Source organism: Pelophylax lessonae (assembly GCF_965119305.1).
Source record: "Pelophylax lessonae genome assembly, chromosome: 8".
In the NCBI taxonomy this organism is placed as follows: Eukaryota; Metazoa; Chordata; class Amphibia; order Anura; family Ranidae; genus Pelophylax; species Pelophylax lessonae.
In genome coordinates this window covers 277,789,838-277,814,377 of record NC_138775.1, presented here as the reverse complement: position 1 = coordinate 277,814,377, position 24,540 = coordinate 277,789,838, and the positions used below count along the sequence as shown (strand labels likewise).

The following is a 24,540-nucleotide window of genomic DNA, read 5'->3' as shown; positions in this document are numbered from 1 at the left end:
TCTGAGCCCAGACTTTCTTGAATGCATCCTTTGTGGATCTTAAGAGACTTTATAATAGTAAACACACAAATATCTCCGAACAAGGACCGAGCCTGCTCATTATTGATGCCTCCCAGCAAGCTGCCTCTTTTGTGTGACTGGGGTGAGAGTAGGAAAGGTTTGCAGCTCCGACCTCCTGTGAGAAATGTATACCTTGTGGAAATTAATCTTCCATCTGTTTGTCAGACTGACAACAAGTTTATGAAGTCCGCATGCAGCCGATTCCTGATGTGGCATGTGCAGAAGGTACACAGGATCCTGAGCTGGCACACAATGAAAGCAGGTTGGAATTCATTACTTCCCTGTGGTTGCATCAGAAGCAGGTTTGAGCAGAATTTAAAAGTTGCTTAAAGTGACAGTCCATTTTTCTTGTTAGAAGTAAAACCGGTAAAGTGATTGTAAAGTCTCCTTTTTTTTATTTATTTATTTATTTATTTTTTTTAATCAAAAGAAAGATTTATTGGGAAAAACGCACAGTGATACAGGTTATAAAAATCACAGGCAATCACGGCAATGCAAAATATATAATGAAATACAGCACACAAGCAAATGTAAAAAACATGTAACATCATCATCAGGTCAGAGAGCACCACAAATAATCCAAGGGAGTAAGACAAATAGATGAAAATGTACATAGTCCCTCGGGACTGGTAACCCACCACCCCGGACAGGTCCTGCACTTTAGAGCAGTAGTCGGTCCAGTACTAGCCCCGTGGGGGCCATACCAGGAGAGCTCAGTCATGCCCCCCACACCTTAAAGAACTTGGCAGTAGAACCCTGATGCTGATAAATGGATTTCTCCATGCAGAGAGTAAGGCCCAATTGTTCCAACCACATCTTGTATGTCGGGGGGTCCCGGGCCACCCAGTGACGAAGAATGAGTAGACGAGCTTGAAACAAGACCCTTCCAGCTGTTTCACGTAAATATTTATCCTCCACTACATGTTCTAGAATACCCAAAATGCACTGCCTGGGGTCCTGTGGAATCGCCAACCCCAGGACTCTGTTAATGGAGGAGAGCACCCCCGACCAGTACCGGTGCAGCTTCGGGCATCTCCATAGTAAGTGTACCAAGTCTCCCACCTCCACCCCACATCTACTGCACGAATCGTCAGGCCGAACCCACATGGAGTGGAGTTTCAACGGGGTGTGGTGTACCCTGAGGAGAATGTACAATTGAGACACCTGGTGGGACACATTAAGTGAGCACAATCGGACCGATTCCATAGCATCCTCCCACTATTCAGCCGGGATGTCCCCTACATCAGAACACCAGTTCTCACACACCCTACTGTGATACATCTCCAGATGAGCGCCCATCAACGAGGCATAACAGCTGGAGATGAAGCCCTTGGTGGATTCAAAAGTAAAAGACAGGGGTGGGGGACAGCTGTGAATGCTGCAAGGAATTTTTATTTTTTTTAATAACAAACATGTTATACTTACCGCCTCTGTGCAGTTGGTTTGGCACAGGGCAGCCCAGATCCGCCTTTTCTCAGGTCCCTCATTGCTGCTCCCAGCCCCTCCCTCCTGTCGAGTGCCCCCACTGCAAGCAGCTTGCTATGGGGGCACCTGAGCTGCAGCTCCCTGTGTCCATTTAGACACAGAGCTGCGATTCGTCCTGCCCCCTCTCTCTCCTGAATGGCTAGCTGACTTTTATTGACAGCCCCAGCCGCCAATGGCGCCGCGGCTGTGTCTCAGCCAATCAGGAGGGAGAATCCCAGACAGCCGAGGGACTCCTGGACATTGCTGGATAGAGATGGGACTCAGGTAAGTATTAAGGAGTGCTGGGGAGGCTGCTACATACAGAAGGCTTTTTATCTTAATGCAAAGAATGTATTAATATAAACTTCTGACTTTACAACTCTTTTAACCGGTTGCCGACCGCCGCACGACTATATACTGCGGCGGTCAGCCCCGGCCAGGCAGAGTGACGTATCGGTACGTCACTCGCCTGTCACTGACTTGCGAGCCTATCGCGGGCGGGCGCGCGCCCGCCGCGGCTCGTTCACAGGCAAGTCAGTGCGTGTGACCGGCGGACTCGATGTCCGCCAGTCACACTGCGATCGCTCCTGTGAAGGGAGAAAGACAGAGCAGCTTGTGTAAACAAGCTGCCTGTCAGTTCTCCCTGTGTAAAAGTAAAGATCTGACCGTTCTACTATGTAGAACGGTTGATCTTTGCTTTTACACCAATAGGAATGTCCCTACACAGTAGAAAGCACGCCCCTAGGACACACTTAACCCCTCCCTGTCCAATAAAGTTAACCCCTTCCCTGCCAGTGTCATTTTTGCAGTAACAGTGCATATGTATAGCACTGATTACTGCAGTAATGTCACTGGTAACCCCAAAAGTGTAAAAAATGTCAGTCAAGGGTCCGATCTGTCCGCCGCAATGTCGCAGTACCGAAAAAAAAATCGCAGATCGCCGCCATTACGCGTTAAAAAAAAAAACACCAAAAATGACAAAAATCTTTCTCTTTGTTAGTAAACGCGATAACTTTTGCGCAAACCAATCAAAATACGCTTTTTGCGATTTTTTTTTTACCAAACATAGGTAGCATAAAACAAATTGGCCGAAAAATGTTAAAAAATTTTGATTTTTACTTTTTTTTTGGGGAATTTCATATAAAAAAATGTGAAAAATATTGTTATTTTTGCAAAATTTACGCTCTTTTTTTGTTTATAGCGCGTGATCAAAAAATCGCACAGGTGATCAAATACCACCAAAAGAAAGCTCTGTTTGTGGTAAAAAAAGGACGTCAAATTCGTTTAGGTACAGCGTCGCACGACCGCGCAATTGTCCGTTAAAGTCACGCAGTAAAAAATCGCAAAAAAACCCCTGGTCCTTTAGCAGCCAAATCCTCCGGGGCTTAAGTGGTTAAGCTACCTAACTGCTTCTTACATCTCTTGTAGACTGCAGTGGGGAGATCTGCACTTAAAGTATGGTAAAGAACATCTATCATTATACATATTTTAAACTCTGCATTTTATCGCAGCTCAAGGCTGCATTGCAGTGTGAATAGGAAACACAGAAAACAATTGTTTTCCATGTGTCCTTGCAGTGACAGACGTTTTACAATGCATTAAAAAGCCTGTCACCGCAATATGTATGACATTTTTACTGCAATATAGAATGCGCTATTTCCAGAACAATAAAATGCAATGTAAAGTTATCTAAAAAAAGTCTCTATACAATAGAAAGCCCATAAATGAAAAGAATTAGATAATTCAATCCCAAGGTAGCATTAAAAAAAAGTGTGCAATCAAGAAATGCAAAAGGTTATAGTGACAGCTCCGCTCCTATAGGCTGGGGGTATATAAACACTGTGCAAACTCCTCCACCAAGTGACACAGTATAGGCTTACCAGAATAAAATTACCTTTTTGTTCTAGAAAGGTCAAAACACACAGCACCAAGCATCATGTGGATCTTCTTGAATGTGATCATCAGCAGGTAAGAAGTACTATGACCATATTCAGGGACATTCCAAAGGGACTCCTCATTGATACTGTATATCCATGCAGGTATTGGCATATCTTGAAATAAAGTCCAGGAAAGCATTTGCTTTTCTTCAGGCACTGTAACAGCAGTAACTTTCGTGCATAGGATCTGTGTGCATTCCTTCAGCCCAGAACATACCTGGATGGATATATGATTGAGAAGTCCCTGAATACGTCATTGTACTTCTTACATGCTGATGATCATATTCAAGAAGATTCACATGATACTTGGTGCTTTCTGCGTGTTTTGACCTTTCTATACTAAAAAGGTCTTATCAGTCTGGTAAGCCTGTATGCCTGGTGTCATTTGGTGTAGAAGTTTGCACAATGTTTGGTCATATCAATCTGGTAAGCCTGTACGGTGTCACTTGGTGGAGGAGTTTGCACAGTGTTTGGTCATATCAATCTGGTAAGCCTGTATGGTGTCACTTGGTGGAGGCGTTTGCACAGAGTTTGGTAATTTCAATCTGGTAAGCCTGTACAGTGTCACCTGGTGGAGGCGTTTGCACAGAGTTTGGTAATTTCAATCTGGTAAGCCTGTACAGTGTCACCTGGTGGAGGCGTTTGCATGGTGTTTGGTCATCTCAATCTGGTAAGCCTGTACAGTGTCACTTGGTGGAGGAGTTTGCACAGTGTTTGGTCATATCAATCTGGTAAGCCTGTACGGTGTCACTTGGTGGAGGCATTTGCACAGAGTTTGGTAATTTCAATCTGGTAAGCCTGTACAGTGTCACTTGGTGGAGGCGTTTGCACAGAGTTTGGTAATTTCAATCTGGTAAGCCTGTACAGTGTCACCTGGTGGAGGCGTTTGCACAGAGTTTGGTCATTTCAATCTGGTAAGCCTGTACAGTGTCACTTGGTGGAGGAGTTTGCACGGTGTTTGGTCATCTCAATCTGGTAAGCCTGTACAGTGTCACTTGGTGGAGGAGTTTGCACAGTGTTTGGTCATATCAATCTGGTAAGCCTGTACGGTGTCACTTGGTGGAGGCGTTTGCACAGAGTTTGGTAATTTCAATCTGGTAAGCCTGTACAGTGTCACTTGGTGGAGGAGTTTGCACAGTGTTTGGTCATATCAATCTGGTAAGCCTGTATGATGTCCCTTGGTGGAGGAGTTTGCACAGTGTTTGGTCATATCAATCTGGTAAGCCTGTATGGTGTCACTTGGTGGAGGCGTTTGCACAGAGTTTGGTAATTTCAATCTGGTAAGCCTGTACAGTGTCACTTGGTGGAGGAGTTTGCACAGTGTTTGGTCATATCAATCTGGTAAGCCTGTATGATGTCCCTTGGTGGAGGAGTTTGCACAGTGTTTGGTCATATCAATCTGGTAAGCCTGTATGATGTCCCTTGGTGGAGGAGTTTGCACAGTGTTTGGTCATATCAATCTGGTAAGCCTGTATGATGTCCCTTGGTGGAGGAGTTTGCACAGTGTTTGGTCATATCAATCTGGGAAACCTGTATGGTGTCACTTGGTGGAGGAGTTTGCACAGTGTTTGGTCATATCAATCTGGTAAGCCCTGTATGGTGTCACTTGGTGGAGGAGTTTGCACAGTGTTTGGTCATATCAATCTGGTAAGCCCTGTATGGTGTCACTTGGTGGAGGAGTTTGCACTGTGTTTGGATACCCCCAGCCTTCAAGAGCTGAGCTGGTCACTATCACCTTTTGCACTTCTTGATTGCACATTTGTTAATACTACCTTGGGATAGAATTATCTGATTCTTTTCATTAATGGACTTTTTATTATATAAAGATTTTTTTACATACATTTTCATTGCATTTTATTCTGAAAATAGTACAACATTCTATATTGCATTTGTTTTATTATGTCTATATCACATAATAGGTTTGCAGCTTTATCCTTCTATTAATATTTTCACTACCTTCTTTTGGTGTCTTTCATTTTCTGGTTGGGGGTGGACATCTCCTCCTATTGGTTGTCCAGTGGCAGGGTCCTTTCAAGCTTGAGAAGTGATGTTGGCACAGATAGGTCAGTGCTGGCACAGGCTGCATGGCTTGATCGTCAGTCATCACACCCAAAGGAAAATGAACAGCGGACATAGTTGAGTATAAAACTGCTTCAGAGGGTAGCTTTTTATTTTTAAAGTAGAGTTCCGGCCTCAAATACATTTTTTAACTAAAAATACCCTTATAATACTAATCCATCGCCCTTTACAGAACCGCTACGCTCATACTTACAAGGTGTACAGTGTTGGATTTTAGTCAAAATCTAACTTTTAAAAACGCTGTCTGGGCGCGGCCATCTTGGATGTGGGCATCTGAAGCCGCAGTGAAATCTGCTGTGTCCTTCTTCCTGATTCCAGGGAGTGTTCTGGGAGTTCTTCCTGATTCCGGCCTCCTGGGAGTGATGACAAACAGCTCCCAGGATGCAATGGAAAGGCGGAAGTGATGTCAGTGGCCGCGGCCACAGAGAGGGGAGGAGGAGGAAGTACAATCAAAAATGCCCTGAAAATAAGGTAAGGGACCCCCGAAAAAAATTGAAAATGCTCAACTGTTGATCAGCATAGCGAGCACTCCAGGAATCACTAAAGTTGCAAAATAGGCCGGAACTCCACTTTAAAGTGGTGGATGGATGATGGAGGAGGTAGAGTGAAGATGTGAGAAGAGTAGGAAGGAAGAAATGTATTTGCCCAGAAGTGGGCTTTAACACACAGTGTACAGGAATAATAAATACCAATCACATTAGGCTTTGTGAATTGAGTGTTGCAGGAAAACTTCGCTGCATTCTGTTACTTTACCTGAGAGAACGGATGTGACAAGCCAAAGGCAAAACCTCATTGTTCATTTGACGGATCTGTTATGTTATATCCTGAATTTCTGCTGTGTTTTGGCATGGAACACAAAACAGGAACACGCCAACTCTTTTCCATTTTCAACTGTTTTCATTTTAGGAAGTAAAAAAAAAAAAAAAAATCCATATTTGGCAGGAGGTTTTGTTACAGTATATAAATGCTCACGGTAATTGATGGTTATTTGGATGAACATTAGCGCTTTCCTTTCAGTCCTATTTTACTCGTTAAAACTCCTCATTTGAGTGATTTATCATGTGGCACGTTTTCTGTTATGGAAATTTACATATGTATTTTTTTTCAGTAAACACAAGGAAACGTTTGTAAAGGTAGCTTGCCTAAAGGGAGCATGTAAAGGTATCACTATGGGAGCTGCTGTTTTAACTCGTTTGCAATTTTCGCTTTCTTAGTAATTCACAGCCCTGGAGCCAGCATGCAGCCAGTGGAGTGCCAGGACCTGCATGCTTGTTTCAGGTCATTGACTCAATAGGCCTTAAAGAAAGATGAAGGATGACATCCTTGGAGTCTGCATATTTCAGAACAAGTCAGCATGTGAGGAAAGAAATCTAACATTGTTCAGTGCAGAGTTGATCATTTTGAAGAAGATATAAACCCAATAACTAAAATCTCATGTTTACTTAACCACTGTCAGACTGGAGGATTTGGCTGCTCAATGACCAGGCCCAGGTGATCTAAGCTAAAGTCCTCCCACCCTATTTTGGGATTCGGCACTGCGTGATTTTAACGGACAATTGCGCGGTTGTGCGACACTGTACCCAAACAAAATTGACGTCCTTTTTTACCCACAAATAGAGCTTTCTTTTGGTGGTATTTGATCACCTGTGCGGATTTTTTTATTTTTTTATTTTTATTTTTTTTTTTTTTTTTTTGCGCTATAAATAAAAAAAGAGCGACAATTTTGAAGAAAAAAAAAAACAATATTTTCCACATTCTTTTATATGAAATTCTCAAAAAAAAAATGTAAAAATCAAATAGTTTTAACATTTTAGGCTAATTTGTTTTCTGCTACATATGTTTGGTAAAAAAAATCGCAATAAGCGTATTTTGATTGGGTTGCGCAAAAGTTATTGCCTTTACTAACTACGGGAAAGATATGTCATTTTTTATTTCTTTTTTTTTTTTACTAGTAATGGCAGCGATTTTTTGCGGGACTGCGACATTGCGGCGGACAGATCGGACCCCCAACTGACATTTTTGACACTTTTGGGGGGACCAGTGACATTACTACAGTAATCGGTGCTAAAAATATGCATTGTTACTGTAAAAATTACGCAGGGAAGGGGTTAACCCTGTTGGTGATGAAGGGGTTAAATGTGACCCTAGGGGCGTGATTCTAACTGTGGAGGCGTGGCTTGTGAAGTCATCACAGAGGCATGTGATCCTATAAAGCAGGATCACATGACATCTGTGATCACTTCAGGGAGAAGTACGGATGGCAGTGTTTACATCAGGTGTCCGTCCTTCTTTGTCAGCGGCGGGAGATCGCGGGTGGACGGCGGCCATCGGAGCCGCCTGACACCCGCACTGGCTCCCCCCCCTGACGAGCAGGGGTGGGAGCGTGCCTCCGGCGGCGCACAATCGCCCCCTAGCTCCTCCTAGGCGCGCTTTGCCTGTTCGAGCCAGACTGCTGCAGTACATCTGCGGCGGCTGGTCGTAAAGTGGTTAAAGCTCCACCAAAAAGGGAAAGCTCTGGCTTGTTTGCACCCTCCACTGCCACATTTGGTTTTGACAGGTACCCGCTCCAGGCTTCCGGCTCAGATCGCCGTGGTGATCTAAGCTAGAAGTCCTCCCACCCCTCTTTCCCCAAAGTCTTCTGGGACACATCACAGGTCCCAGAAGACAAAAGGGACCATTCACATGGTGCAGCGCGACATGTACATGTGCAGTAGGAAAAAAGGCTGTGAAGCCGCAAGGCTTCACTTCCGGTTTCCCTTACTAGAGATGCCAAAGCCGGCACCTAAAGCCAATTGAATATTTTGGGTTCGGTGAGAACATCTCTGGATCCCTGGACAGGTAAGTGTTCTTATATTAAAAGTCAGCAGCTACAGTATTTGTAGCTTCTGACTTTTAATTTTCTGGGGGTAGCCTGGAGCTCCGCTTTAAAGCAGAAGTAAACCCATCAATTTAACAGTTTCATTTTATAAGTCATGTGTCCACAGATAGCAGCCATCTTGGCCATGACGTATCCAATTTAGGGTGTGCCCCTATCCTCAATTGATCAATTACATTTGGAAGGATTGGGAAACAGAGATTTCGGGCACAAAAGTTTTGTTAAAAAGATTTCTTTTATTCAATACAAAACTAAATATTTTAAAATCATAGAAAAATACAGGCAAATGATTGTGTATTAAGGACACAGTGAGACCACATAACAATGGTCTATGTTGTACAATATCTCAGTGCATAGAACTTATAAAAGTCGGTTTACATACAGTTCAAAGTACAAGATCATTAGTAGTCATATAATCCTTGGAAACGTATTGCTTGTTATCAGAAGAACCGCCGACGGACACCCAAGCAGTATGGTGCCGGTCAGCAGGGTCGACTGAAAATATAAGTTAACATTCACCATGTAATATATGACCTTTGCTCGACATGTTTCGCTTTCTTAGACAAAAAAGCTTCATCTGGAGCATATCATTTCTTTTGTCTGTACATATAGTAATCAGGCACATATCTCAATTTCCATAGAGAATTCTTTAACGAGGAGGACTGTGCGTTTTGGGAAGCTCAGAAAGGCAATGTATAGTGACATAGTAGTGAGGGTAGTCACTCCATGTCTCATATCAAACTTAGGAAGGACCAGAGCTTAAATGTAGGGAGCGTGTCTCCTCTGCTTATATGTCGGCCCTTGCCACGCTGTTCCCAGCTTCCGCACAGTCCTCACCGGATGGGGAACCTCCACCAATGGTGGAGGTTCCCCATCCGGTGAGGACTGTGCGGAAGCTGGGAACAGCGTGGCAAGGGCCGACAATTTAACAGTTTCAAAAAAGTTACATTTCTGAAACGTGCCAGGAATGTAACTGTCACATTGGTTGTGCTCTCAACCAAACTGTCAAACCATCCAGTGGCTGGTGTCGTAACTGATTACACGTGCAGCATCAAGGCAGTTGAAGATCAAACCAGAGGCCAAGATGGCGGCTTCCTGGGCTGAAAACGATAGGAGGGTTTACCTCCATGTTAATGTAATTTTTAAAAATTTTTTATTATATTTTCATTAAAGTAATACCTGGTGATACTGCTGTGAGGGTCCTTTTTTTAGACACCGCCTGTTATTGGGTAACTGTCCGTCACACAGACTTTTAAAGGAGACTTCAATTAGATGTTTCAACTCGCATTAAGCATACATGGTTCACTGGAGTGCATGTAGAAAGGAAATGACTGCAAAGAGAAAGCTGAAGAGCAGCAGCAATGAGATGCAACAAAGGATGAAAAAAAAAATTAAAAGTATATTTTATTGAATATAACTGCAATTGTTTGATACACAGGGCCTTAACAAATTAAATTTATTTCAGCAGGTACTGTTATAGTGCCATCAATTTATGCAGCACTATATAGATATGTGATTATATATATATATATATATATATATATATATATAGATTGTACATGCACAACAGTCCCTGCTCTACCTTAAAGCTGAGTTCCAGCCTTTTCTGTGTTTATTAAAAGTCAGCAGCTACAAAAAGTGTAGCTGCTGACTTTTAATAAACACACACTCACCTGTCCCATGGTCCAGCGATGCGGCCGCCCGAAGCCTCGATCCTCTCCCTCTGGTCTCGGTGGCGCTGGCATCACTGGCGTGGGCACCCGGCTGTGACAGCTTCACAGCCAGATACGCACTGCGCATGTGCTAGTTGCGCTGTGCGTCTTGATTGGCCAGCAATCTTCTGGGACCTCTGACATGTCCCAGAAGATTGCAGGGAGGGAGGGGGAGAGGAGAACTTCCCCTCAGGGCGCCGCGGCGCTCCGAGCGGAAGTGGGAGCGGGTACCTGTCAAAACTAGGTACCCGCTCCCCCCCCCAAAAAAAATGACATGCCAAATGTGACATGTCAGGGGGTTAGGACTACCTAAAGTGGAAGTTCCACTTTTGGGTGGAACTCCACTTTAAAGAGGAGCCCCAGTCATATTTGTGTATTAAAAGTCAGCTGCTGCAAAAGCTGATACTAACCTGTTCTAGGATCCAGCGATGTGCTCACCTGAGCCATTCTTTTTATGCAGGTGTCAGTCTTCCATCCCCGACACCTGCATCTCTATTGTAGGTACCCACTGTGCATGCGCGAGCCGCATTGTGAATAGTCCTGCAGTCTTCTGGGAAGCGGGGGGGGGGGGGTTGGGAAGGAGCAGAACTTCCACTCAAATCACCTAGGGAAGTGGGAGCGGGTACCTGTTAAAATCAATTCCCCCCTTTTTTTTATTATTAGTCATTACATTCCCTCTGTTTTCAGTTGCATAGGAGCTGTGGGAGGAGAAGCAACAGCACACTGATCTTCCCAATGAATGGGTGGGTGTCAGGACAACTCTGATCATTGGAGGAGAGCACAAGAGCACACTGAGTTCCCAGCACAGCTAGAGATCTGACCATTGTGTGTTCTCCTGCTTAGTGTAGTCAGTTTTTAATGGGAAAACAGAGGGAATGGCAGGAACACCAGGGGTTTCACACAAAGGAAGCAATACAAAAAGAACAGGATACTTCTTCTATGAAGAATACAGGTATATGGCACAGCAGGCACATATTATAAAATATGAAATGTTGGGGTAGCAAACACTTTAAAGGCCTGAATGTGTTTCTAGGTCCACAAAATATAAATGTCTACCAATATTTGTAACATCTTAAAGCTAGAACACAATAAAGTATCCTAAAACCCCAATATAAGATTTTTAGAAACACAACAGAACTTTCCATGAAAGTGCATAATTTGAACATATCTGGTATCTGTTGCAAATTTTGCCCATTCACCTTCCTCTCAATTTTAGTGGGGGGTGGACCTGGCGCACAACTAGGGAGGTGTGTGTCCAAAAAACTTCTACAAGCTCCAATGACAAACATGTACTAGTCCACTGAGCACAATAGCTTTATGATATAAATAGAAAAAGTCCATAAGAAAAGTCCATCTACATACGTCTCCGTGTACCACACTCCGCAGGCTGCTCTGCAAGCAAGTAGAAGGGACTTGTGATGAGCTGCAGGGAGAAAACAGGCGCCACACTGAGTGCAGTATATCAGGATCATACGTTTAATAGACACAGTGAACAGGTACTCACAAGCGGTGTAATAAAAACAACATGGCAGTATTGCAAAGTGGAATGATGATCCCAATGTCCGGATTCAGGATGGCACAAGCGGTCTCGAAGCCCTGGGCAGTAGCGAATGGAAGATCGATACTTCCCATACACTAGGGACACAGCACCGGCCGTTCTGACGTCACTTCCGGGATGCGTACTGGCGCCGGCGACGCGTTGTCGGAGCATGCGCTCCTTCCTCAGGCCGATAAAGCGCCATTTTGGACAAGGGCTTAAATGGGCAGAGGGGCAGAGCCAGCTGGGTCCTAAAGGTGCCATAATTCTTGCTCAAAAGAAACCCTCTATAACACTGGACTGGGGCTAGGTGCATTAGAAACATACAACCAAAGCAGTAGTCAACAAAAATGCAATGATCAACATTGGTCAAATTACACTTACATAAGAATATATTTAAATTAATTCAGAAAAAAATTAATTCAGAAAAAAATTAAAAAAATATTAATTCAGAAAAAAATTAAAAAAATTATTAATTCAGAAAAAAATAAAAAAAATAAAAATATATATATATATAAAATTATATCGCTATTCATTTTATAACGCTATTCATTTTATAAAAACCACCATATTTAAAACCACCGTAAATATCTGAAAATTATCTAAAAAATTGTTTAAAAAAAATTGTTAAAAAGCCATCAGCCAATATGACCATCCACTGATATATCCCATTAAATTATTCTGACTCCATATGTGACTATTAGGAAAGGGACTATCAAAAAGGAGTGTTATAAATGTACAAGAGTATTATGGATAAGATGAAGGGGCATATCTTTCAGATGTCTAATCCAAAAAAATATATTTTTATATATTTTTATATATCCAATTGGATAGGGTCAAATGAGAGAATTGGTCTCAACTTCCTCATTCAAACCCCCCGGCACTAAAGTATCTAGGGTATAAATCCAGTAGGCCTCTCTTTGACATAGTCTCTTAAAACGTTCTGCTGACGACAAAGTAGCAGGTATAGACTCAATAATCCACACCCTGAGGCCGACCGACAGGTGTTCATGGTGCAGCAGGAAGTGGCGTGGGACACTGTGCTTGTCATCACCAGCCTCCACAAACCTGCGATGTTCACCGAATCTCTTCCTCAGGGTGCGGATTGTCCTTCCTACATAAAAGAGCCCACATGGGCATGTAAGGCAATAAACAACAAATTCAGTGGAACAGTTGTAGAACTGTGTCAATGAATACGTTTTTCCCTTTACCTGAAACATTTTTTGTCCATGGGTGACATGTTTACAAGTCAAACACAACTTCTTGCGGCATTGGAACATCCCAATAAGTGGGATCAAGCAAGGTCTCTCTAAAGATGATATAAGAGGATACTTCAACTTGCTGGGTGCCACCATGCTCTTGATGTTCCTGGCTCTTCTATAAGTAACCTTTGGTTTGGGGGGTAAATTCTCCCTCAGATTGGGGTCCTCCAGTAGAATTGGCCAATGTTTGACCAGAATTTTCTCCATTTTTTTAAACTTAGTGTGAAATTGAGTCACAAATCTGGGGATGGCAACCTCTGCGTCAGATTTTTCCTTTTTAATACTTTCATGGCCGGCCAGATAGATGTTATGGGCATGGTTCAGAAGGGTTTCCGGAAAGGCCTTATCAGTAAATTTTTTCTTTAGTTGGGCACTCTGTTCTAAGTAGTCATTATTATTGGTGCAGTTTCTCCTCAATCTGCAGAACTGGCTCTTGGGGATGTTGTTTATCCACCTTGGGTGGTGGCAACTCTTAAAATGTAGGAAGGAGTTTCCCGCTGTGGGCTTCGTGTAATTTTTTGCTTCTATCCTTCCTTCACGATGGTATAAGAGTAAATCTAAAAAGGCCAGCTCTGCAGAATGGTGAACTGAAGTAAAGGATAAATTAAACACATTACTATTACAGTGACTGACAAATTCAAGTAGTAGGGACTCAGAGCCATCCCAGACGACAATAATGTCGTCTATATATCTACCGTAAAAGACAACGTGAGAGGCATACGGATTGTTTTTCCAAATGTGTTTGTCCACATCCCCATGGTTAGATTGGCATAGCTGGGGGCAAAATTAGCCCCCATAGCAGTGCCATTTATTTGTACATAAAAGTCTCCATCGAACAAAAAATAATTGTGGGTAAGGCAAAATCTGGTTGCCTCCACAATGAACCGAGCTTGAGACGAGTTGATGGTAGGATGATCCATAAGGGACTGGGTGACTGCTTGTAGGCCTACAGAGTGTGGAATGGACGTATACAGAGAATCCACATCAAGGGAAACCCACATATATGTGGATTCCCAACTATACGGTGCCAATAGCTCCAACAAATGGACCCCATCCCGAATATACGTTTTTTTTTTTTTTTTTTTCTGAATTAATAATTTTTTTAATTTTTTTCTGAATTAATATTTTTTTAATTTTTTTCTGAATTAATTTTTTTCTGAATTTTTTTCTGAATTAATTTAAATATATTCTTATGTAAGTGTAATTTGACCAATGTTGATCATTGCATTTTTGTTGACTACTGCTTTGGTTGTATGTTTCTAATGCACCTAGCCCCAGTCCAGTGTTATAGAGGGTTTCTTTTGAGCAAGAATTATGGCACCTTTAGGACCCAGCTGGCTCTGCCCCTCTGCCCATTTAAGCCCTTGTCCAAAATGGCGCTTTATCGGCCTGAGGAAGGAGCGCATGCTCCGACAACGCGTCGCCGGCGCCAGTACGCATCCCGGAAGTGACGTCAGAACGGCCGGTGCTGTGTCCCTAGTGTATGGGAAGTATCGATCTTCCATTCGCTACTGCCCAGGGCTTCGAGACCGCTTGTGCCATCCTGAATCCGGACATTGGGATCATCATTCCACTTTGCAATACTGCCATGTTGTTTTTATTACACCGCTTGTGAGTACCTGTTCACTGTGTCTATTAAACGTATGATCCTGATATACTGCACTCAGTGTGGCGCCTGTTTTCTCCCTGCTCTCAATTTTAGTGATTGCAAGTGAAAATATTTTTTTTTATGATAATTTATCTAAATGGGTGTATTATGATTCTAATGTATAAAATTGGGTTTCATTTCCATGCTACTTTTTATTTCCCTAGATACAGATATGGCGATTATATATTTGTCGGCTGGTATAACTTCCAGGGATTCCTCAGAAGAAGACAAGAAAACTACACTAAGGGCGATTAGTGAGGAAAACGGCCAACTGAATAATTCGGTCATGGTTCTCACCTATGCCATCATGAACGGTAAGCAATTGGGTCTACAGATTTGATCACAATAATACAATTAAAGCCTCACTTCAGGAACCAGAAAAAAAATGGGGCCTCCTTGCACTGCAAGAGTTAAATGCTCATGAAGTCTGGCAGGCCTCCTTTATTGTAGGTGACTGGTCCGCCCAAAGCCTTATCTCCAAGGCACTCCAGCTGGCCTTTGCACTCTGTCACCACATACAATGCAGAACCAATACTCCTGCGTTGTACATGGGGATGGCAAGGACCTGTCCACAACTCAGAGCACCAGTGATGAGAGGAGAGCACTGTAAGGCTGCCCGAGCGAGGAATGAGTTAAGAATAACAGCACATTCCTCTACCCCTAGATTTAAAGTGGTTGTAAACCTTAGACATAAAATCTGAACAAAGTATATCCCTCTATACTATAGTGTATACTTGTCTCAATCCAGAGCACCAAGTGTCATTTCTGTCTGATACTTCATTCCTCTGCTATCAGCATCTTCAGCAGCACTATCGGAGTCATTTCTGACAGGTTTTCCTGACACCAAGAGAAAAAAAAGTGCCAGGGGAGGGACCGCCAGCTGATTGACAGCCTTAGCTCTGTACCTGTTTGGAGGGGGGTGCGTCCCTTCCCTGCATTCAGCTCCCAGAACTTTCCTCACTGAGCGCTACAGTGTGTAGTTTCAGTTCTCCGCCACCTTGTTTCTGGCATCTCACACAAGCTTTATAAATTCTGCACGTTGAATGGATGTAGGGAAGAGAAAACTGCAGATAAACGGGTACAACTTATGTGGAAGGATTTGTTTCATCTCTGTGTATTACCTGAGGCCAATCACTTCACGTGGTATATGTAAGGGTTTACAACCACTTTAACAAGCATTTACTCTTGCAGTGGGGGTTGCATAGCCCCAAACACAGCCAGAGTTGGAGGACACATACCTTGCACCCTCACATATGTCTGTATGTATTTTGGAACACATTGGCTGTGTTCATGCAGCCGTGTTTCCCAATAGACCTCTATAGAACTTCCTGCACAGGAATGCACGGAACACATGTGCATCCCCTTGCTGGCAAAAGACAGGGCATGCATGTAATCCCCCCCATGCGAATGGGGCTTTATTGCCAGATGAAAATAAAGGCAGACAAAAAAGACAATGCAAGTTATTAAATATTTTTTTTTTTTTAGGCATTTATATTGTTTTTAAATAAGAATTGTTCCATGATCCTTCATAGCCACCGATCATTAAAACCATTAATTTATTCAGTTCCCTCTTGCATCTCTTGATAATGAAATGGTTAAAGTTCCAAGGTTTGCAGAGTGTGTGCTCTCATGTCATTACATCCTGCTGCTGATCCTACTGCATTGTTTACATTTATCCTGCATGCTGATTGGACAGGAAGCTAAAACAGAGCAGAGTCTCCTTTGCCTTCAAATGTTTCAACAGTTTGGTACATTCATTATTCCTTCTGAGGTCGGTCATTTCTGGTGTAGGAAAAGGGTGGATTCGCACAGGGGCCGCATTTAGGACAGGCTTGGAAAGTTTGGGAATGAATAGAATGAAGGCCACTGATGGCAGCACATGTACTGAATAAAGTATCAAATACGGTATATCCTGATGACTCCCATAGACTTCTTAGAGTTGTCTGAAGGAAGGAGATGGTCTTTCCATTTTTATCTCCTGAAACCAGGAACTTTACTTTGCTGTTCAACACAGCTTTTAAAGGACCAGTCCTCTGGTGCCCAACCAGCAGCCCCGGGCTGTATGGGGTCCTTTGTCACTTATTGTGATGTCCTCAGAGCCTCTGCCCAGTAGTCTGTGTTTTCTTTACCTACCTACTCAAGCCAGTGAAGGAAAATATTTTTTACACTAATAGTTAAATGGTTTGGTTTATTTCTTTCACACGCTTATTTTTTTCTGTGCTTTCCATTCTCCTGTGTTTGTCTATATCAGGGCTTCTCAGCCAGGGTTCCGTGGAACCTTAGGGTTCCTCCTGAGGTTGCTAGGGGTTCCTTGAGAAATGGGCAATTTCTGCCCCTCCGATAAGTTCCCAATGACACCATTGTTTCTTTTAGCAATCTGTAAGAGGTTAATTCTTCCCAATGATGACAAGAGTAAGGAGCATTGTTCCCAGTGCCTGCTGGTGCATTGGGGGCGCAGGGGCGCAGCCTCCCCTATCCATGCGTCCGGCCCCCTAATCTGTTATGCAGGGTGCCAGACGCATGGAGTTCAATGGGGCTTTTTTTTTTAGCATGTGATTAGAGCCAGAGGCTCTAATACGCAAAAAAAAGGGTGGGCTCGGGGCGCAGAGCACTGCGCCCCAAGCCCACCCAGTTGTGTGACAATAGCGAATTGATATTCGCTATTGTCACATGGATCCTCCTCCTGGCCAATCAATAAGCACACCCGTTTCCCGATTGGCCGAAAGGAGAAGCCATGCCATTTGGAGAGGCAGAAAACTGATTAGGAAGAAGCCGTCACCGCCGTTTGCTGCTGCTGCCTGCCCTCCCTCCACATGTCCAGGCAGGGTGAGTGAGCCGGCTGGGGGGGGGGGGGATGGTGTGCGGCCTGGTGTGGTCCAGGGGGTGGTATGATGCGGTCCGTCTGGCGCTGCCCCCCATGGAGCACCAGCCGCCACTGATTCTTCCCACTGACTGTCACGCAGTGTCATGAGTTGATGAGTTGTAGGTTTTTAATTTTTAGCAGGGGTTCCACGAGACCAAAAATTAATTTCAAGGGTTCCTCTGTGTTGAGAAAGGCTGGTCAATATAATGGATCACGGAGAAATTTCAAATGTAGCACAAGTGGTTTTTAAGGGGGCTCTATGGAGTTTGTATGTGAAAGCATTTTTTTTTTTTAAGGGGCTTTAATAGCAGTGATCTCTAGCAGGCTTGTGTAATATGCATCTCCAATCTATGATTGTCTCCTGCAACCTGTAGCATGTTTGGCCATGCATGAACTGACTAGCTCCTATAGCATATCTGCAGCCATTGAGAGCTTTCTGTAGCATTATATTGACTTATTATTTTGGGCACTTTAGGCCTGCACTTAAGGCCCCCTAAGTAGATAAGTTGGTCAAGACTTTTATTTGTCCTTGTCTTGAATTACCCTTTGAGTATTTGGTACATGTTATCTATATGACAAAGTTTAACCCATTTACCATCCTCATCCCCCATGTAGAAGGAGTCACGGGACTAAAGGAGCTTGCCTTCCTTCGGGACCTTGCAGAGCAGAATTCTGCCAAGTACGGTGTATCTGATCGGAGTAATCTGCCAGTCACCAAAGGAAGCATGATGGTCCTCAACCAGCTCAGCAACCTGGAGACCACCGTGGGGAGGTTTTATACCAACCTGCCAAACCGCATGATCGATGAGGCCGTGTTCAGCCTGCCGTACTCAGATGAGATGGGTGATGGTAAGTTCTACTTTAGAATCCAGGAAAGTAAGAAGCTGTACTTAAGCTATTGGCATTATTGATAGTCAGGTCTAGTTTGTGGCTTGTTTAGTGCATTTAAGCAAAAGAAAAAAATAGAATGCAAAGTCAATCAAATGCACTCTAGCATCCTGTAACACTCTAGAAATGTGGCAGCTGAAATATGTTTTTTCTTTGCTACATTTGCTATTTGTATTTGTGAAAGCAGAATCTTGGAGTCTTTTCACTGAAGGATATACAGGCAGTCCCCGAGTTACGAACACCCGTGCTCCACGCTGGTCACAGTCACCTGCTGAGCAGCCATCTTGCACCGCCAGACACATTACACACTGCAGTAGTGTATGTATTGCATGGCCACAAGAGCCCCAGATAACATGACTGCACGCCCAGAAGCACCCAAAACACCCCACATCCCTGCACAGGCTGAAGTTGCACTTAGAAATGCACTTTCAACTTACAAACAAATTCCACTTAAGAACAAACCTACAGTCCCTATTGTGTTCGCAACCCGGGGACCGTCTGTATGCTTAAGTACAGTATATAGGGTTATACTACTGCTTACAGGATCCTGTAGGTGGCAGTATAACCCTAGATTGACTAATTGTCCCTTAGATGGACTCAGGATAGAGATTTTACTGTGAGTACAAAAATTATTTTTTTTATCCCCCCCTTATTGCAGTTTAGTTGTTGTAGAATATTAGGCCCCTTTCACACTGTCTTTCCGATCGGGTCTGCCTGTCAGTTTTTCAGGCGGACTTGATCGGATGCTCCATGCAGCCCTATGGAGCAGCAGATGTCAGTGGTAACCTCTCCGCTGACACCCACTGCTATCCGATCCTGTCCGTGAAATCCGGACGGATGGAAACCCTATTTTCAATCCGTCTGAAGAATCGGATGAAAACGGACAGGCGGTCCGTTATCATCCCATCTCCCGTAGAGGAGAGCGGGGCTCTGACAGCTCTGTCTCTGCAAAGTAAGCGGATCCGCCTGCTATCCGCCTGCTTAGCGGGGTATCGGCTGATCGATCCCCACTGAGAAAAACTGAGTCCGCCGAGCTCACCGCTCGTGTGAAAGGACCCTTAGGATTATCATTTCTTTTATTATATCTATTTTTTGTTTAGTTTTACAACTGAATAGGAAATTGTGCATCACTCTAAACCATGACTGTCTTATTAATATTTACTATAAAAATTATTTTTAAATGCTTTCCTTGTTTTCTTTTGTTTTTTAGCAAAAGAGCAATTATTAAAAGCCACAATTGTAGCAGTTTTCTCTTTAAAGAAAACCTGTGCTTTTCACATGTAGGGCAAAAAAAAAACATGTTTGCTTTAATGCCCCCTCCCTGGCAGCATATACACAGCATACACCTTCCCTTTTCTCCTTCGTTACTCCACTCAGATGCTGGAAGTGAAACATTACTTAGTACTTCCAGCATGGGAGCAGACACCTGTCACTCCCTTCATGTGACAGAGCTGGGCCAATCGCCAAGCACCAAGCACTGGGCCAATTTCCCTTGTTCATACCTTACACATTGCATGTTATCCTGCCTCCTGCAGTTGAAAGGAGTTTAAGGGTATCAAGGAAAAAGTGAGTATATGCTGCTGCAATAGGAGGTTTCAGCTGAAGCTGTTGCTTTACTTGGTATGGTAAAAAACACAGGTTTAATTTCAAACAGTACAAAAACACAAAAGCTAGGGGACGCACCAGCCGAGTGCATAATCCCATACACCATTTATTAATAATCCACAAATAAATCTACTCGCAAACCATATGATAGACAGCATATCAAAGTAAACATCAGTTTCAAGGTTGCTTGATCCACTGTGCATTCTCCAAAACTCGAAAGGACACCACCAGGATCCTAGTTAACTTACGTGTTTCGAAGGTGGTACCCTCTTCCTCAGAGCCAAACAATCCAAATCCTCTTGGCACAGCAATTTCTGTACTACTGGTCATGGCATGAGAATCCTTTGCTCCTCCCATCATAAGGGTGGGCCACATCTCCCCGGGGTAATGTGAGTTTATTAGTTGCAAAAGCAGACCTCACTGTGTGAGCTACATACTTCACATAAAATTCCATAATGATTCCAAGTCATTTAGATCCATAAAAATGTTTCATATCCATATTATTATACATACCCTTGTTTTGATATCTAAATATCTTAGAAATGGGTAGGGTGGATAGGGTTTAGATGGTTTGGCTCTGAGGAAGAGGGCACCACCCTCGAAACGCGTAAGCCAGCTAAGATTCTGGTGGTGTCCCTCCAAGTTCGAGTCGATCGAGCAACCATAAAGCTGACGCTTACTTTGATATGCTCTGTCTATCATATGGTTTGTGAGTAGATTTATTTGAAGATTGTTAATGGTGTATGGCAGCGATATGCAAACTGTGGTCCTCCAGCTGTTGCAAAACTACAAGTCCCATCATTCCTCTGGGTGTCATGCTTGTGGCTGTCAGAATCTTGCTATGCCTTATGGGGCTTGTAGTTTTGCCGCATCTGAAGGACCACAGTTTGCATATCCCTGGTGTATGGGATAATGCGCTAGGTTGGTGCGCCCTCTCTTGTTTGTGTTTTTGTAGTGTGTTATCAGGGCTTCCCCAGTCCTGAGAGGGCAGCAAACCATGGTGTGTCCCTGATCCGTGCCGAGAAGCAGATGTGCATGAGGAACCAGTGCCAGACTATTACACTCATGCGCAGGAGATGTTTTGTTAAAGCTTTAATTGCAAACAGCAAGGACTGCGTGCTACCAAAAAAAAAGGAACTCTGACATGCCGATTATGTTGATTGAACGTGTGTTTATATTTATATTCCAGTACATTGTTTTTTTTTTTTTTGATGAGACTATTTACATATTATTTTCCATTGCATTGTATCTTTTAGGTTTAATCATGACGGTCAGTAAACCATGTTATTTTGGGAACTTGCTCCTGGGAATCGTGGGCGTTGACGTTAATCTCGCATACATCCTTGAGGACGTTACCTACTACCAGGACTCCCTGGCCTCATACACATTCCTCATCGATAACAAAGGTATCTTTGTAACAACACCATGGCGCATTCCATCCAGTCGTCGTAACCTTAAGAGACTCAGATTTTTGTTTTGCTTTTTTTCTCCACCTATTACGTCTTCATCTCACAATAAATAAAGCTCTGCAGAGACTGTCAGGGTATCCTGAACTGGTCTGGCTGCAGCAGATTTTGGCTTCCGAACAGATAAACATTAAGTGGCTCTTAAAAAAAAAAAAAAAAAAAATTGATTCCCTTCGAAGATCAAATAACAGAGGGACCAACCTGCAAGGTAAACAACTTTGTAAGACTTGGCACATTAAAAATTATTTTACAACCTTGGCAACTATTGCAGCCAGCCAGTTCAGAACACGGGGTGATTCTGTACAAGGAATTCTGTGGCTCTCCAAACCGCGGCGTTAAGTGTTTAGGTGGGTGAGGGGTTTTATTTAAAGCAGAAATTGAATCTGCTTATATTTTGCCTTCTGTGGTTCCTCCCTCTCCCCTTCATTAATATGCTCATGAAATTTTTTTTTAAAAAAACCTTTCCGATTTCCTACTTTGTTTTGGGCCTATTGATATCATTGGGCCTCTGTGCTTCTCCATGCAATGCAGGTAGATCATGGCTATTGGGAGGGTCTGGCAGGGTGCTTTACATAGCTTCCTGAAAACACCACAGCACCATGCCTCAGTACTTTAAGAGTCGTTCGCTTTAATACAAGCAATAAACGGGTTCTTGGGAAGAGTTATGCAAATATTAAAATGCCTTGATGGGTGGCAGCCAGTCAGGAGTGCATGCTCCTAGGCAGGCTATATTTGTATGCAGGCCATTATAGGTAACATCCACATGTTACGCTGAGCTTCCCTGATTAAGGGCTCTTTCACACGGGCGGTCCGATTAGATCCGCCTGTCAGTTTTTTAGGCGGATTTGATCGGATGCCCCATTCAGCCCTATGGAGCAGCGGATGTCAGCGGTGACATGTCCGCTGACACCCGCTGCCATCCGCATCCAATCCTGTCCGTGAAATCCGGACGGATAGAAACCCTATTTTCCATCCGTCCTGGGGATCGGATCGGATGAGAGCGGACAGGCGGTCCACTCTCATCCGATTCCCCATAGAGAGCAGCGGGGGCTGTAACACCTCCCTCTCCGCACTGCAAGCGGAGACGGAGCTGTCATCCGCCAGGTCAGCGGGGATCGCGGATCGATCCCCGCTGAGCAGCACAGATCCGCCTACGGAGGCGGACCGTGTGAAAGAGCCCTAAATCTAATGAATAAAAGGGGCAAGTCAGGTGCAGTAGGTCTGGGGAGAAAAGGGCTATAAGATGCTGGACATCCTGTAGCCAGGAAATGAGGTGGCTCAATCTTGTTGCATCTTCTAGTTCACACTGTGAGAAGCTCTTTCCTGGGAATCACTCACTTGTGCTGTCCAACTAGATGAAAATCTCCCTTGCATAGTGGATTTCTAACTCGGCCCTAGAATACGGAAAATTGTTCTAGAACAGCTTTTTTCAAACTACAGCCCTCCAGTTGTTCAGGAACTACAATTCCCATCATGCCTAGTCATGTCTCTGAATGTCAGAGTCTTACAATGCCTCATGGGATGTGTAGTTCCGCAACAGCTGGAGGGCCGCAGTTTGAGGATCCCTGCTTTAGAAGATCGTATTGACGGACGCAAATCTGAGGGGGTGGGGGCGGGATACACCACTTCCTGTTAGTCCACGGAACCTGGTTCCCATAAGAGTCTATGTTCCCCATCAATATTCTTCAACTGAGAGCCAAAAGATTTACCGTCCTACACTGGATCCCTCTCCAACATGGTCACAGAGTCAGGGTGCAGTCAGACAATGCCAAAGTTGTGGCCTACATAACACATCAAGGGGGTACTAAAATCCAGGCAGCCAATAAAGATGCAAGCCTAATTCTCTCCTGAGTGGAGATCCATATTACAACTCTATTTACATACCAGGAGTGGAAAATTGGCAAGGTAACTTCCTGAAGTGGCCAATGCTTTGTCCCGGGGGACTGTTTCCTCTGCCCCAAGATTTTCTTGATGCTCTGTCAACAATGAGGAACACTAGCTGTGGACATCATGGCCTTCATGTTAACAAAAAAAAAAGTTGGAAAGGTTTGTGGCCAGGTCCAGAGATTCCCTGGCTTTTGCCTTAGACACCCTTGGTGATTCCTTGGTCACTTTTTAGACTGGTGTTCATTTTTTCCATATTCTACCTCATCTGTTCCAAAAGACAGATGAAGAATGGATTCCTGAGATTCTCATTGCTCCAAATTGGCCTAGGCCCTAGGAGAACTTTGTACACAGACTGCTGGCAGATGAGCCTTTGCCTCTGCCAAACAGTCTGGCCTCCTGTCGCTGAGCCCTCCTTTGCACCCTTTAACAACATGGCTGTTAAAACCCAGGTTCTAAGGGAATAGGGGCAATGCTAAATTGTCATTCCCAAACTTAAGCTAAGAAAATCCACCACTAGTAGGATCTACCTTCATTTCTGGAGGCCCTACTTTGGCTGGTGCAAAAGTAGGCACGTGAACCCCTGGGCATTTTCTATTTCTTGCATCCTGGCCTTCCTCCTGTCTGGGCTGGACCAGCATCTGACACTTACTACTCTAAAGGGACAGATTTTTGTCCTATCTACTCTATTCCAGAAACCACTGGCTTCACTCTGTTGTCTAGACCTTTGTGCAGATAGTTGCTTATGTTAATTACCCATGCCGACCTTGTGTGTTTCCATGTCACCTAAATCTGGTACTTAATATTCTTCAAAAACCTTTTTGAACCAATTTTGGGATATCCCATTGACTGACCTCATAGGTAAGGTGGCCTTTCTAGTGGCCATTGGCACCATCGAATGTGAGTTGGGGACTCTTTCTTGTGAGGAGGTTTTTCTTGCTGTACATAGGGAAAAGGTGGTCTTGAAACCCAGACCCTCTGCTTCCAAAGGTGGTCTTTTTTTTTTTTTTATCACCTCAATGAGGATATTGCCCTCCCTTCCCCTTGTTCTTAACCCAAATATGCCAAGGAGATCTCACTCCGCTGGCTGGATGTGGTCAGAGCTGTTAGGGAATACCTAGCCATAATATCTTCCTTCAGAAAAACTGGGTTCTTTTTTGTTCTCCCTTAAGTCCCCAAAAAGCAACATCCTGCATACTGAAGTATTCTTAAAACAAAAGGTACTCACATGTCTGATTTAATCTCGTATATGAAAAATAA

The 24,540-nt window shown here is 43.7% G+C and overlaps 1 protein-coding gene across 1 annotated transcript in view; it reads left to right on the top strand.

Annotated features, from left to right (window-relative positions):
• CACHD1 (cache domain containing 1) overlaps positions 1-24,540 on the top strand; it is a gene marked incomplete at its 5' end in the record, with an annotated part of 252,596 nt that overhangs the window by 175,793 nt on the left and 52,263 nt on the right. Inside the window, 3 exons of the mRNA XM_082265153.1 lie at positions 14,739-14,888; positions 18,053-18,286; positions 21,187-21,336. Of these exons, the coding sequence (XP_082121279.1) occupies positions 14,739-14,888; positions 18,053-18,286; positions 21,187-21,336 (534 nt within the window). The remainder of the gene's footprint in view (positions 1-14,738; positions 14,889-18,052; positions 18,287-21,186; positions 21,337-24,540) is intronic.